The 17,011-nt window shown below is 34.6% G+C and overlaps 1 protein-coding gene across 1 annotated transcript in view; it reads right to left on the bottom strand.

Annotated features, from left to right (window-relative positions):
• The window catches only part of LOC123706673 (acetylcholine receptor subunit alpha-like 1), a 153,352-nt gene that overhangs the window by 14,543 nt on the left and 121,798 nt on the right, over positions 1-17,011 (bottom strand). The window contains exon 5 of the mRNA XM_045655992.1: positions 2,334-2,378. Coding sequence (XP_045511948.1) covers positions 2,334-2,378 — 45 coding nt within the window. The remainder of the gene's footprint in view (positions 1-2,333; positions 2,379-17,011) is intronic.

Genomic DNA, 17,011 nt, shown 5'->3' with positions numbered 1-17,011 from the left:
ATTCGAAGTAAACTTTGGTATGAAAACATGAGTTTACAAGCATCAATTATTTTTGTCCTAGGAAAAATATTGATTAATTTATATTATGTTCCGTCGTAAATGATACAGCGAGCTGTTTCTTATTTATTTTTAATTGTTAAAAGTGGTTAGAGTATTTTTTTACTAGTTTAACTCACAGTTAGTTGCACATTTTAACGCACACACTCTCACTTCGCTGGCTCTGCGACCCAAAAAGTGGAGGACCTGCTGAAAGTCTTAGAAAAGTTTTGGAGGCCAAAACGTTTTTGGGGTCGTATTTTAATTAAATTCTAATATAAAAATAATATTTTTTTTCTAAAAAAAACTCTGCGAACTATAGTATACATAAATATTTGTCGTTACCAAATATTCTAATGATTCCTTCCACCGATTTTAGAACTGGACCCGGCTTTGTGGATACATCGTTCATCCTATAAGTTAATAAGCTAATCACAAAAACTTTTGTCTTACAAACACAACAAAAATTATAGTATATTTTTTATTTATAATACAATATTTATTCTTATTCTCAAGTACATATTTGGTAAATGTTTTGAAGGAACAGACCTCAGAATTCGCTTGAAGTTTTAAAAACATTAAACTCAAACAGAGTAACTTTGATAAACGAATCGCTACAACTTTTTAAGGAATTTACTGTAGAAGTGCTTTGAGCTTCTTTCAATATAAGGACTTGTCAGGAAAATATAAAATGATTGCTTTTTTACAACATCTCGTAACTTATTGGATGATTGCTAAGACATATTACTTGAAACAGCAAAAATATAAATATAGAATATAGTCAGCTTGTGATCTGAACATTTGATGAAAAATGTTATGCATAGTTGATATACTCGTATCCAGAAGGTGGATGATGACTTATTATATTATATTATATTATATTATATTATATTATATTATATTATATTATATTATATTATATTATATTATATTATATTATATTATATTATATTATATTATATTATATTATATTATATTATATTATATTATATTATATTATATTATATTATATTATATTATATATGCTTTAACTTTCTATCTATTGATATGAAATTTGCATTTAAGTCTATTAGTTCAGTTATTTATTTATAGGTAATACAATGTAAACTTATAAACGTCCATAAAATAAAACAAAATCATTAAAGCGTTAAGATGATAGAACTGCCTTTTACAATACACTTAGTATAGAGAAAACGTACGATCAACACGACATGTTTACACAAGTCTACGGCCAGGATTGACCTGATTACTTAATTACTATTTCAACTTTCATGTTTACTGCTTATTACAAGCGTAAAAAGGGGTCAGAAGATATATACACGCTAAGCTAGAAACGATTATGCTGTAGCAAAAGCTACGTGGGCGGGGCACCGTAGCGTGCGATGCATCAAATAAATACATGTAACATTTTGTTAAAATTATTTTAATGAGACTGGTAATAAAATATGCGTCATACTAGGTTTCGTGTAAAAAATAACTACCATACAATCATTTAATCATAATTTTAATCTCATGTAGCAAAATTTGATAGTATATTTATTATTCGTGACTATCTATGGTATTTTCTGACTGCAGTGTGTCAACAAATACGTAAGTTATATCTTTAATAGCATCTTAATGTTATATGCTAGTAACATTTTGCCAAAGAATTTCATGACATTCTTTTTGGGTTAAAGTTTTAATAGCGCCAAATGAATGTACTTTAAACCGTCGTGTTACATATATTTACTATGAAAATAAATGCAGTTACATCATTATTGTTTTATAAGTAAAATATGTCTGATAAATACGCCATATATGCTTTAGCTTGGGGATTAAGGACCTTCAGGTCATTGGGGATGGGATAAAAAGTGAATAGCAACACTATTAGTCAGGTTGTTATTGACGTGCGTCCTACCTTTTGTACAATGGGGATGCCCCATCATTTGTCAAGCTGTTACGGTCGATGTGACGTCTTGACTTTTCTAAATGGCTTTATTTGCGAACTAAGAAGTTTCGGTGTCGACGTATTATATACGTCGACGACGTATTATATACGTCGACGACGTATGTTATTATTTTTTTCGTACAAGCTTTAGTTTCAAGGATACGTAAGGATACATATATCCCATAACAAGTTAAAAGGATTATTTATATTTGAAAATTATCGATTTCTGTGCAATCTATAAAATATTATATAACAAAACATCTTAAAGTAACCCCATTTCACCATAAAATGCTTATCATAGAAGCTCTAGACGATTTAGTCATATTTTTTTAACGGTTTTGTAAATATAGAATCATATAATACAGCTTACCTGTTCCACCCACACATTCGTTGTCATGATTTGATTCTTAAGATTCTGAAAAGAAAGAAACAATTCATTAATCATTTGTAAAATCGTTTTTTTTAACAATAACTGGTAAACGTTTAAAAAATGGTTATATTTTACTAACTATTAACTTGTTAAAATGTTGATAAATTTAAAAAGGCATATAATTACATATTTTAAACTGATAACAACACTTGTTATCTTAATAAAGTTCGGCAAAGATGCCGCAGCCTAGCTAGTATGATTCTACAGAATTTTAATTATGAAGAAACTCATTGATTTGAATAAAAGATTTCTAAAAAGGAATCTAGACTTGAAGTAAGGGCTTGAGTTTAATGAAATTTCTTGAACAGTTGAAGTCAGTTTTGATATATAACTGACGTTTAGATCTTTAGAACTTTAGATAATGAAATTTAACGAGTTGAAAATACTCCCGGAAGGAATGATTTTCGAGAGAAACCCTTACTTTAATAGCTTTAAAACAACGAAGCATTCTTTGTTTTTCCACTTTAGCAAAAGTGTATCGGAAGATTTTGGTACTGAATATATTGAAACTCTATATCGATGTAGTCTAAACAATCCAAAATATATATTTGACTCAAGCCAAGTTCCGACTATGAACATTAACTACATAGGAATTATTAGTTATTTATATAGAAAGCTATTTCAATGTATTGTTTTTTTTGATTGAGTCTAAACCTTTGCTTTTACTTGAGGTCGAATTTGTCTACCAGCATACATTAAATAAATATACTTCTAACATTAGCTTGATGACCAACTAAAACTCTTTAGATGTAATTTTGCTACACACCAGTTTTATATTAGAAAGAAAGAGGTGGATGTATAAATTCTAATAAAGATAGAAAGGGACGCATGTGGCCGACGCCTCATTAAACTTTATAATTGGCTCGGGTGCTAGTAGGACGGGATGCAAAAACTGTATTTCATTATCTCGTATATGTTACTGGGTTAATGAATTTATGTACTTCAGTCAAAATTGTACGGACGGACGGACGTTTATATTAATATGATATTAATTGCAAATAAGGTGCAGAATATACTGGTCTGGGACGTTATTTTTCTAAATAATAGAACAAAAGAAGATCTCGTTGAATTTTTTTTTATGTAATAGCAGGCAAACGGGCAAGAGGCTCACCTGATGTGAAGCGATACCGCCGTCCATGGACACTCACATTGCCAGAAGGCTCGCAAGTGCGTTGCCGGCCTTTCAAGAATTGGTACGCTCTTTTCTTGAAGGACCCTAAGTCGAATTGGTTCGGAAATACTTCAGTGGGCAGCTGGTTCCCTATAGGGGTGGTGCGCGGCAAAAACTGCTCAGTTGTGGAACGACGGACGTCGAGGTGATACGGATGGTATTTTGTATTTTGCCTTGACGTCCGATAATGAAACTCAGCTGCGGGTATTAGATCGAACAACTCTTCTGAACACTCCCCAAGGAAAATGCGGTAGAAGATGCAGAGGGACCCAACATCTCTACGCAGCGCCAAGGGATCAAGCCGCACGGAAAGTGATTGGTCGTCGACGATTCGAACCGCTCTTCGTTGAATAGGGTCAAGTGGAAGGAGCTGGTACTGGGGAGCTCCCGCCCAGAGGTGAGAACAGTATTCCATGTGGGGCCGAATTTGCGCTTTATAGAGTTGCAAGCGGTGGCCCGGAGTGAAGTACCGTCTCGCCTTGCTGAGCACACCAAGCTTTTTGGAGGCCTTCCCTTCCAAATGACCGCGAAACTGGAAGTTATTCGATATGTCAACGCCCAATATTCCGATGTTAGCTGAGGCTTTAAGGAGAGTGCCTTCAAAGAGGGGAGTATCGACAAAGGGAGTTTTTTTAGCGGAAAACGCGCAGACTTGTGTCTTCTTGGGGTTAAATTGGACTAGATTTAGTCTACCCCAGCCCGAGACCACACGTAAAAGAGTTTCGACTTCAGACACAAGTTTGTTCCGGCACTCATCAACAACAGCCCAAGAAATACCTACCCGGCCCGTGTAAAAAGTATCGCCAGTGCTGTCATCCGCATAGCAATGAAGGTTGCTAAGTTGCAACATATCATTAATATGCAGAATAAACAGGATCGGGGATAGGACACAGCCTTGTGGGACACCAGCATTGCCGGGTTTAAGGTCGGAGCATGCTCCGTCGATGACGATCTTAGTGCTCCGATCAGCGAGAAAGCTGGAAATCCAGTTGCATAATTTCTCGGGGAGCCCATAGGCTGGAAGCTTCGAGAGCAGTGCTCTGTGCCACACCCGATCGAAGGCTTTCGCTATGTCCAAACTTACCGCCAGCACCTCCCCCTTGGACTCAATTGCCTCTACCCATCTATGTGTAAGGTATAAAAGGAGGTCACCAGCTGAGCGACCACGACGAAAGCTGTACTGAGAATCGCTTATCAGCTGGCTGCCCTCTAGATACCTCAAGAGCTGGCCGTTAATAATGGTTTCCATTATTTTGGAGAACAAGGAGGTTATTGCAATTGGGCGATAGTTGGACGGATCAGAGCGATCGCCTTTTTTAGGGATCGGATGTATCAAAGCTGTCTTCCAGCACTTCGGAACAGTATTGAGGGAGTACAGGTACCGGAAAAGGCACGTTAGGACCGGAGCCAACTCAGGAGCACAAGTACGCAGCACAATTGGGGGGATGCCATCAGGCCCGCTCGACTTATGGATGTCCAGGGAAAATAAATGTTTACGGATAGCACGTTGCCGGAATGTAACTTCAGGCATCGTAGTATCACACCGCAATAATGTCGGTGGTTCCTTCCTCTGATCATCCAAAGTTGAGTTCGACGCAAAGAGACAGCCTAGAAGATCGGCCTTCTCTTTTGCAGTATGGGCCAGTGAGTCATCCTCCCTATGCAGTGGTGGAATAGAGGGCTAACAGAAATTCCCTTGGACAGCTTTGGCAAGAGACCAGAAGGCTCGAGTTTCCGAAGGAAGGTGGGCCAATTTCTCACCAAACCTGGCAATATGCTCTGATTTTGCTTTAGCGATTTCCCGTTTGAAGGACCTAGAGGCTGAATTGTATGCTTTTTTATGTTCGCCGATAGCCGCATCACAGGATGTCGCCGCTTCTGCCCAGGCATTAAAGCATTCACGCTTACGGCGCAAAGCCTCTTTGCACGAACGCCTAAACCAAGGCTGGGACTTGCCACCGACCGGCACCGCTGAGAATGGAATAAAAAGTTCCATGCCCTGCAGGACCACATCAGCGACAGAGTCAGCGACGGCATCCGGAGTACTCAACGAAAAGCAAATGGGCCCCCAAGGGTAGGACGCAAAAAAAGACCGCATCCCGTCCCAATCTGCTGACTTATAGTGCCACACACGGCGACAGCCCGCAAAGCTAGGCCGTAAAGGGCGCGTGAGCGGCACAATGCTTCGTACTACACAATGATCTGATGAAGCCAATGGCGGGTCAACAGAGACTTGGTAGGTCTCCGGATGTGAAGTCAGCAGAAGGTCCAACAAAGAAGGTTTATGACCATCCACATCTGGTATTCGCGTAATCGCAGGGACCATTTGCGTCAAGTCGTAGGCTAAAGCAAAGTCGTGAAAGGATCTTCCCGCGTGATCGGTGGTTTCAGAGCCGAGCCAATCGGCATGGTGGGCGTTAAAATCGTCAAGTATCACGATTTCAGCGGTAGGAATCCTTTTGAGCAGGGAATCTGTAGCCATTTGGATGTGCTCAATGAGTCGGTCAGTTTCGGTATTTCCGCTATGGGACCTATACAGGCATGCGTAGAATCGCGGATGGTCATCGCAGTCTACGCGCAGCCAGAGGTTAGAGTCCCTTCCTTCAAGCGTCCCGAGGCGACGAGAACAGATATCCTCTCTGACGTACACGCAAACTCCAGCCCGCGGCACAAATGAATGTTCCAATTTGTACCCCGGGTAGGAGAGGTAAGAAGAGAGTTAATCAGCCGGGGAGGAAATCTGAGCCTCGGTAAGAAAGAGCAAGGCCGGCTTCGCAGTCTCTAAATGATAGTGGACAGCGTGGATGTTGGAGTTGAGCCCCCTAATATTTGTGAAGTCCATGGCGAGAGTGGATGGGGGTGCCTTTGTTGGATTGCTCCGTTTGCCCCGAGATCGATAATTTTTTTTTTAAAGAGCGCAGAATTGCCCCCCCCCCAGAATACGAAGGGCAGCCTGTGCGTCCACCACCGGGTGCTGAGTGTCCCGGTGGTGGACGCCCAGAGGGGGATTCTCCACCGCAAGCGCGTGTGGTACCCCCCTGGGGTAGATTCTGATTCTTCTGCACCTTCATATTTCTTGTAGAGGGGGGAGGATGGGCTCCGGGAATCTTTCTCACCGCACGAAACGCGAGTACAAGAAGGCGAACCTTTTGTATCACTTTACGCCGGTTTTCTGAAAGATTAGATTCGTTTTTAAATTGGAAAATACATTTTCTTTTAAAATTGCTTTCTAATAGTATTATTATTTAATACTTTTGTTTAAACCGCCTTCACATCCCCAACAGTGGCTCAGGGCTAAGTAAATAACAGTAAAACCCTAACTCTGGTAATGTAGCATAAGTAACAATTTCCTCTACGTGACAACCAGCTTTATTTTAAACATCGTAAGTTAAAAATGGGAGCCAAGAGAATTCACAAACTCCTTACACAACATTACACACTCGAACACGGAACGAAACTACCATTCTTGGAAACTCTCGGATTCCCTTAACTTTAATTACCCACTGCAAACGGGATCAAATAAAATTGCATTCCTTGGTAGCGAGAGATTGCTTTGAAATTGATAATATGGTGGAATGCAACACATGTATTAAGCTTTTCTAGGATGTGTCGGATAATTCGCGCTTTCGTAATAGAGTAATAAATTTTAATCAGACCATATCTGCACTACAATCTCACATAATATTGTTGTGCATATAATTTTGTTTCAATGTTAGATAACTATTCTATAACTTAAATAAAATAATATAACAATAAAACTCAGTTACCTTAATAGCTATACACAAATAAAGGGGTTCTGGTAGGTTATGTATTATTAGGCACACATTTTTCGTACTATGAGCAGTTGTCGGATATAATCTACATTTTGACATAAATAGCGCCTGTTCGTAACATCGTAGCAAAATCACGATGACGGCAGATTCCTAGTGCCCTAGCTCGCCTGACAAGGCCTCTACTATCGCTGTAATTAAACTTTGTAATTGCCTGCGAGGTCTCGCGGAGTTAGGAATAGCTGGATTAGTTAATTTTAAATATTTAACCTTATTTGTGTTAAACAGATTGCGTTTTTAAATTTGGTTTTGTTTTCTAATTACAATAAGAGCTCTCTAGAATTGGTAGTTTTTTTATTAGTATTAGTTATTTTTAAAACGAGTTTAGGCTTGTCATTACGATTTTGTTCAGATATAATAAGTAAATATAAATATTTTGTTTAAATCTATAAAAAGAGAGGCACGTTGTAATATATATAACAATCTATCTTATGATTTAATTATTGATATTAAATAATTTGATATCAAATACCTTTTTTAGAATCCCAGTAACAAAAAAAAACTTTATGTCGATTTTATATATGTATACCTATATATCATGGCTATATGTAGCGTGTCCTTATATATAGATTAAAATTATTTGTATTCAGTTTGTGATGAAAAATTCATCAAAACTAACAATGTTTTCTACATACACCGAAATAGGCAATTATATTTTCATATAGCGTTGATATAGCATTCTCTTATTGTTAAACGAATAATTCAGATTAATATGCACTATCTCCAGTTTATAATTGCCTGGTATTACGGACCTTGAGACTGTATGTAGATTGCCTTATTGTGTTAAACATATAGATTATATGTTCCACATACATACATCTAGACAAACGGGCAGGAGACCCATCTGATGTTAAGTGATACCGCCGCCCATGGACACTCACATCGTCCTTGCATTGTCTCATATAATCACTATTTATATTTTAGCCGAACATAGAATAGATTCAAGCAAAAAATATTTGCTTTAAATATCGAAACCAAAAAATTTAAAATTAAAATTTTAGACGAAATCACTATGCAATTTTGAATTTCAAAACAGCGCACTGAAGTATTTGCATTTTTTTACTGCAATATAATTTTGTAGGTGATAGGAAGATGTCACGGATAACGAACTCATTGTTTTATAAATTACAGAGAAAAATATGTAAGTATAGAAAGTTTTAGTTTTCCGGATGAAAAATAAATAACCAAAAAGAAAAAAAAACATATTAATATCAAAAATTCTATATCCGAAAGTTATAAATAAAAAGTGTTTCGAACACACTGTATTTTTACACATCTCTTGGTCGTTGACGATTTAAATCACTCTTTGTTGAATACGGTCAATCGGAAGGAGCGGGTTCTGGGGAACTCCCGGCCTAGGGCTGAATTAGGGCTTATTTTTTTTAAAATTCAAATCAGAAGTTTAATATTTAAAAGATTCTCTTATGAAATCTCAAAGCGAAAGTTTTATAGGTTATAAATAAAGATGTATGTACATTATGCGGCTTACGCCTCAAACTCCGTGAGCGCCAAAACTAACTTCCTGTAAGATTTTATGACGCCCCATGGGAAAGGAAATATCTTTTCCATCCCCTGACCTTGTTTTGGTAGATATAAATAAAAAGGCTCTACAAACGATCTAATAAAGGAACCTTCGTCACAACTCACTTTGAAATGTAATAGCATGTCGTATTACGAATCGTTTTTCGGACGTTTAGATTTAATTTACGAATTTCATTCCACTGTGTCGGGAAGTGTGTAGTGATAGAAAAAAATTAACGTTTAGTCGAATACATTTATATATATAGTACAAATGTTTGTATAGTACGGTGGTTTCAATAGAAAATAGAGCAGAGACAATTTTGCGTTTGTTTTATGGATATGGTTTAAGATTAGAACGCACGTTTATTACTCTCCCTAAACTGAAATCGTTTTTGTATCGCTGGAATAAAACCCAGAACCTCTGAATGAACTCGTGGAACCACTGTGTAGATAAAACTGCAAATTTGGTTTGCACGTTATTGAGGGAAAATCTTTTGTTGACTCAGTTATATTAACATCGTTTTTTCAATAAGCTTAGTATATTTTAAATAACAGTAATTTAATAATAGTATTTTAATAAGATTATGTTAGGTTTTGTAACATATAAAGACTCAACAAAATTATTTTATTTCTTAACACCCGTGTTACACCCACAGGACAGTTTCAGGAATTTAGTCTTGTAAATAAATTACATATTTATTGTATACTGTAAGGTTAGTAGGTACTAATATTATAAAGTCGAATGGTTAGCTGAACGCGCTATACTCAGGAGCTGATAATACAACCACTTAGGTCAGAGCCTGATATTGCTGTATATTTTTTTTTCTTAATAGACAAGTATATAGTAGCCTAGTACGGCGAACACCGCTCAAATTAAAACGCGCGGAGCACAATTCGTTTACTAATAACCGACCAACGTGTATTACAATTATTCCATCATTCTAAATATATATAAACGAAAATACAGTTATAATAAAATTCAGTCGGCGAAATAAGAACTAAAATACGCGTTCCGAATTACTTAAAACAATATTTCGACTATTCTCACAATAGAGTAACCCTTTTCTACTATTTCCAAAGTAAAAAAATCCCGACATTAAAATAAAAGCGATGAAAGGTCAACAAATTTTGGTCAGCAAGAAACGTACAAAGGGTTTCGCTATCTCAGCTTTATTTTTGGTACGTGCGGATGACACATACTGTGAACGCGACACGGATGGAGAGAGTCGAATAATTTTAGGTCCTTGCAATCCCACAGAGCTGAATATAAGAGGATTTTTTTGTTTGAATTAAATAATCTCGAACACACAACTATACAATTTTAAAATACATTCAATCATCAGTTTGTTTGAAACCCATACTCGTACATGCCCATCTACGAGTGCTTTCTCATAAGGTGAAGGAAATTGTCGTTGGCATGTGACAGAAGGCAGAACAATTTCTCCTGAATAAAGGGAAATGATAAAAGATCTGAGGCCAAAACTAATCGTGTTAGTTGTTTTTTTGATGTAGGTGTATCGAATAGCAACCATGGAGTGGGAAAAAGTAAAGAAGACACGTCTGGTCTTGTGAACTTGTGACCGTGCCCGATACTGACAGTTAACCATGGATGACAATAAATGGGTTAATAAAAGGGTTAACTTACTCGATTTCATGTCCTAGTTTTCAGTTAAAATAACTTGGAAATGACATCCAAGATAATATGCGACCAAACGAAAATAATCGTTTAATGTACTGAAGAATAAAAATGATAAGCGACTTCTAAATTCGGCCATGAAACTTAACCGAATTTACAGCGCATTGAGTAAAAATTTGTCATTGTACGCAGAATGGCACTGGCGGCATTCCAAGTTCATCTGTCAAACTATACCTACTCTTTGGCACAGTCGCCGATAGCGGCAATCGAGAGTGCTTTTGGATTTCATTTTGCGATGATAGGTTAGACTTTGTTGGCATTTGAAGTTAAAATGTAATGTCATTTTTAAAACGAACAATTAATTTTAATTCTCTTTTATTCCAAATATTTCTCAAATTCATTTGAAGTTGTTACTAGAGTGTGTGATAAGTGAACAGCCCTGCGTCTTCTGGAATAAGTAAAAATTTTAATTCTCAAATGTTCAAATGATAAATGCCGATCAATGAAGTGTTTTGTAATTGTGGTGTAATTCAGTAGTACAACCTCATTTAGGGGTGTGTCTTTTTGTTGTAAATAGTGGGTCTAAGGCACGCTGGTATCACCACAATGTTGTTTTTCGCAAATGTAAGGTTAAAACATATTTGTTTATTTCATTCATTCTAGAATGAGTTCATATGGTTATTTCAATGACTTTGTATAAAGCGAACTTGAGAACCAATTTCTAAAAAAGATAGTTATCATTTAAACCCAATATTGTTGAAATTGGGTATTGGAATTTTAATATGATGATTTATTCAGGCTTTTTTGTGCAAACAAGCCTACAGGACAGCTAAAAAAGATGGTATCACAACCCGAGGATACCTATATTAGGGGGTGCATTGCCAGTGTTTGAGGAAAGAGTACGTTCTTTTTTCAAATACTTAGAAATCGTATAGTAATGTAAAATATGGTTATTGTTCAAAAAAATACTTTATACATGTAAATTTATATTGTTAAACGGTTTGTGGGATCATATTAATGTCACAAATTTGCGGTTTCGAATATGATCGATAACGTTTTGTGGTTTCGTTGCCCAGTTCCATTCACTGAAAATGCTTAGGGCTTATTAATATAATCACCTGTAAAATAAAAATAATAAAATTCCTTAGGTGAATGTATCGTATCACCTAAGGAATTTTATTATCGTGTGCACATTAAATCATGGCGTATTTGCAAAGCTTTTAATGATTTTTAAGTAAGTAAAGTTTTAAGGAATTTATAGAAAATGTAAACTCTGATATCAAGTTATTATTTTAGCATCAGAAACAGCCATTTCCATGTTAATAGCATAATTCTAAACGACTGTCTTTTGTCTCTTAAAATATAAAGGAACTTTAAGAGATAAAAGTCCCGAAATGCAGCCTGTTTTTCATATGTAGAGATTATTGTTCTATGTATAAATTAAAATACGTAACATAGTTTAATATATATGTTTTAATATATGTATAGCTAGGTTATCTTTTGGTTTAGTAAAATTAAAATATAATAATTTTTATATTTAAAAAGACGTTATTGATTATATTTCACAAATGAAAGACGTTATTCTTTATACAATCCAGATTTCAAATAATTTATAGCCACATAATAAACACAAAAAATGGTAAAGGCACAGGTTGGCTGGTTTTATATCTGAACTGAATACATAAAATTAAAATAAATTTTTTCCTGCTTTCGCGACCCTTCCAGTAATATACTAGATCATAAATGTCTTGTAAAACATGAAATAAAGGGAACATTTTTATTCCCTCAAATAAAAGTATTCATGCATAGGTTTACGAGTATTATATTTTACCAAAAAACATAACAAACATAATTCTATCAAGATATATTCGCCCTACATCTGATATAACAAGTGGTAACCAAGCACGTAGGAGGCTCACCTGATGATAAATGATACCGACGCACTCCCAATGCCAGAGGGTTCGCGGATGCGTTGCCAGCCTATAAAATCCTCAAACTTTGATTTATATTAGTTCTGTGGTTTAAATATAAAAAAAACGTCTGAATCAAAGACCCATATGTAATATTATTTGTTTTTATTATTATACATTTTTACTATCACAGTGTATAGTGTATGTCTGTTGAGACATAATTCAATCAAAATTAAATTGTTTTTATACACTTGGATGGCGAAAACAGCGGTCCGTATTGGCTGTCATTAAATCTTCTAAATCAAATCTCTCTTTTCTTTACAGCGTAAACATAATTTGTTAGAAAGAGACAGGCGCGTAGTATTAAATTTAAGTTTGAGAATGCGACCTACTTTGATACTTTTACTTACAAATACTGTGAAAGCGGCCACTTAGAAGTGAAGTATTAGGAACGAGTTCAAAATATAACGTTTAAATATTGGGTCTTCTAAGTGCGGTCTATCGTAACGGTTTTCACTTTAAATCAACGCTCAACCTACTAAACAAACTGAGCTACCCTTTTACGCTAGAATGCAGCACCAATGGTTCGAGGTCTGTCGAATTTCGTTTTCGTTGTATACTGTGACCCTAATTAAATCGAATGAGACAAATCCTCTATTTAGGGCCTAATTTGTTTGTATTTGCTCGGCCAGCGATTGTTTCAATATGGATAAATATTATGATAAACATTCACTGATTAATAAAGAAAAAGAAGTCTTCAGTAATTGATATAAGAATGATAATCGCTTGTAATATCTTAATTATTGAACAATAAGTCTTAATAGAAAATTTCAGTTGCAAATATTATATTAAGAAAGAATTATGTATTGTTTTTGGGACATGGGATAGTATGAGTGTATTGTTATATTAGGATTATTTTAGGGTTTTTAAGACAAGTCCGAAATTGCTACACCGGAAACAGAATTTCCTATAATTTAATTTATGTCATGTTCAAAGCGGTCATAAAATAGTACATTACCTAAGTAATTTTTATTTAAAATCTAATATATAAAATACTAAGAGAGAAGCAATCTACAGATATCGAATTTATAATACAGTGGATGAGAAACAAAAAGTATATTACAGCAATTTACTTAGAAACAAGTGACTCAAAGCAAAGGATTTTTTATTATTTCTTACATAATATGTAACCCTAGTAAGCAAAAATATAAAAATACATTTCTTCATTGATTATTTATGACACGTTGGTGGTGATTAATGTGTAAAATGTATGTATTTAAGCGTTGACCTCAGATATCCGTATCTATTGTGTGATCATTTTTTGTACTACCAAGCGAGTGAATAGCCTTCTGTGCCTGACACGCCATTGAAGTTTTAAATTTTATCCAGGCTGGTAAACGCAGTTTACCGTAAGTAACGAGTATTATTCCATTCGTGCACTTCAGGGATGAGAATGGCATGCTTAAGTCGCTAGATCAACAGTTTATATGTACAAATTTTTGAATTTTATAAACAACGCTTGTAATTTGTAAATTATATTAATACAATTATATGATTATGCTATTTATCAGTGCTTAAGTATCATTAATATACTCAACAAATAATAATTAAACATCTGATCTTGTTTAATGTAAGCCTAAATAAATAATAAATAAAGATTTAATTATTTAATGGGCGTTTCAAATGTTATCGAAACAAAAAGTTATAAATGGTTGTTTTTTTTTTAAACTTACGCAGAGATTCGAGGATAAAGAGATCAATTTATAACAACGCTTATCGCAGAAGCGTGTGGCCTGGGGATTTGTGGCTGAATTAATAGCATTACCATTAATCCAATTGTAAAAACGCTGGAAGTTTGCAAAGCTCGGAAGTTATCAAAATCGGAATAATTGTCTTGTTTACATAATATAGAGTTCTTAATTCACTATTACTCCACAGAGCTTTTCAGGATTTTTTGGCTTTTAATCTATACGCATTAATATTCAAAGAAACAGATTTATGCATCTGTTTCATGATCATTTGTCAATTCATTCGCACGTACATTCTCGTCGTCGGGAACTAGACGCAAATACATAGTCGAAATAACTAACATCACCGCATACACGAATTCAAGTACGACTAGTTACCACAAGTAGCACCCGTTCACGAGTATGGCTAGCCATCGGCCCCCTCGCCATATTTTAGGGAGAGAGATAACCCAACGTATGGACGCCGTCACAACATACACATTTTGTTTCCGCTTTTAATTATTAACTAATATATACATATGTAACTCAACTAAAGTTTGGTTACATAACTCGAGCAACAAACAATTTTTTATAACTTTGGTTTAGTCTAGTTTGATGTCATACATCTGTGGCTGTCACTAACCACCGCTAAGTAAATTATGAAATAAACTCAAGTATTTTTAATATCTGTCTAACAGTTTTCGAGTTTAGTAACAATAAAAATACAGTCTTTATAATATTAGTAGAAATGTTCTATTTCATTATGTTGCATCGTTAGCATATGAATTAAAATAGTATTTGTATTTTTTCTTCACACAACGGAAACAGGGGACTGAAATCACGTACGCCTTATATGTAAGTCTAATCAACAACCACTGAGACCACTTCCGTTGCCTTTATATAAAAAAATATATCTCTTCTAACCTTATGGTTATTAAATATAGAATATAATAATAATAAATTGCAATATATATATAAATTAAAATAAATAATAATTACCAAAAAAAGTGTTACAATTTCTAAATACATAATTAAAATACTATATTTAAAAGTGCTACGCGTTCTTAATTAATCAAAGGGAAACACTATTTGCAAATAAGGGCGCATTATTAATCTTAGCCAGATGCTAAGAAATAAGAGAAAATGCTTGGTAAAAATATTTCCATTTTTATTAAAAACTTCTGCGACGTAAATAAATCCTCATTAGCTGATAGTCTAGCTTTATAGGTAAAACAATTTAAAAGCCGAGTGTAGTGTAAACAGACTCACATTTTCTCATTTACTCTTAAAGTGAAGAAACTTGGTGCGAAAGCTTTATAGTACTTAGGTTTTAAAACAACAAAATTCACGATGAATTATGGTTCGTGGAAGATCCTTGATTTATTAGAACCGCAATTGTTAGTTTCATTTTAGTTTAGAATATGCACCGTACGAATTGAGTTATACTTTATGATATTTACCCTTTTTAAAGAATGATGCTTTATTAATAATTACTAACTACATAACTACAACCCGTTTAAAGGTGCTGGTCTCAGTTTTAATGAATATTTTAAACAGATGATTTACATGATTTTGATAGTTTTTCTAGTCCAATATGCGACGTGATACGTCATAATACGTACGTTTGACAACTCGCAAACAAACGCAACGATTTGACGAGCGTCTTTTGTTTTATAGCCTCACCCTCCTGAGCACTGCTCATTTTCCTTAGCAAAGAAAGCTCCCACCGGAAAGGTTATATGACTGTCAAGATGTCGATTTTCGGTATTGACACCTTAACATAAACAATATATACCTCGTAAACAATAACATGAATCTATACTCATACAAATAGAAGTAAGAATTCTTTTGTTTGCTTGGAACCAAGTCCTGCATTTGAATTGCGTCGACGAGACGCAATAATATCAAGAAATTTCGCATCCCTTTGAGTATATTGAAACGATTATAAATAAGTACAAATATACATTTTACGCTTTCCAATAATACATATCATAAATACAATTATTGTATTTATGATACGTCGAGTGTTGGAATCTCGGCTCTGCACTTATGGGGTTTTCTTACGAGTGACAGAAGAACACTTGCTAGGGAAAGGAAAAATGCGAGAAAATTGGCACAGAATACAAAATATAAAATAATCCAGTGCATGTAATATTAAGTATTAAAATTAAAAATATTTAACTTTAGAACACCACGTGAGAAATATCCACTTTTCCAGCACTTTCAATAATTTAATTTTATCGTGATTTCCCGACGGACCTAATTCTCATTAAATCTTCTAAATATTCATCGCATCGGGGATTTTGAAAATTATCATTTTTTACCTCCGTCTTATGAAAGATGGATAGAAATACCTTTAGCAATTTTCATGCATTGATTTTAGATTATACAGAAATTAAATAAAATAATATCATTAATTTTAAAATATTTTTGTAATTAGCTATATAATTTTCTCTTTAATGTAACACTCTGTACCGATGAGTAAACTTTTTCATGGGAATATGTTGTATGTTTATTTTCCTGCGTTATTAACTAAACTTTTGGTGTTCTTTCTAAGTTTTTGGTTAATTATATGTTATTAATTTCAACGTAATGTGTATAAATGAATAACATAATATCATTAGAACACTAATAGTTGATGAAGTGTTTTGATTAGAAATATTCATAGAAATTTGCAGCTTTTGTAGCGTGTTTTTTTAAACATTTTCGCTTCAGTATAAAATAAAACCATAATTCCCTAAACAAATCTCAGTCCCCATTTACACACTAGGCATTTTTACAATACGCTCAGAAAATAAATTTCACAAAGAAATACTTTTACAG

This window comes from Pieris brassicae, chromosome 3 (genome assembly GCF_905147105.1).
Source record: "Pieris brassicae chromosome 3, ilPieBrab1.1, whole genome shotgun sequence".
NCBI lineage: Eukaryota > Metazoa > Arthropoda > Insecta > Lepidoptera > Pieridae > Pieris > Pieris brassicae.
This window is presented reverse-complemented; position numbering and strand designations above follow the sequence as displayed.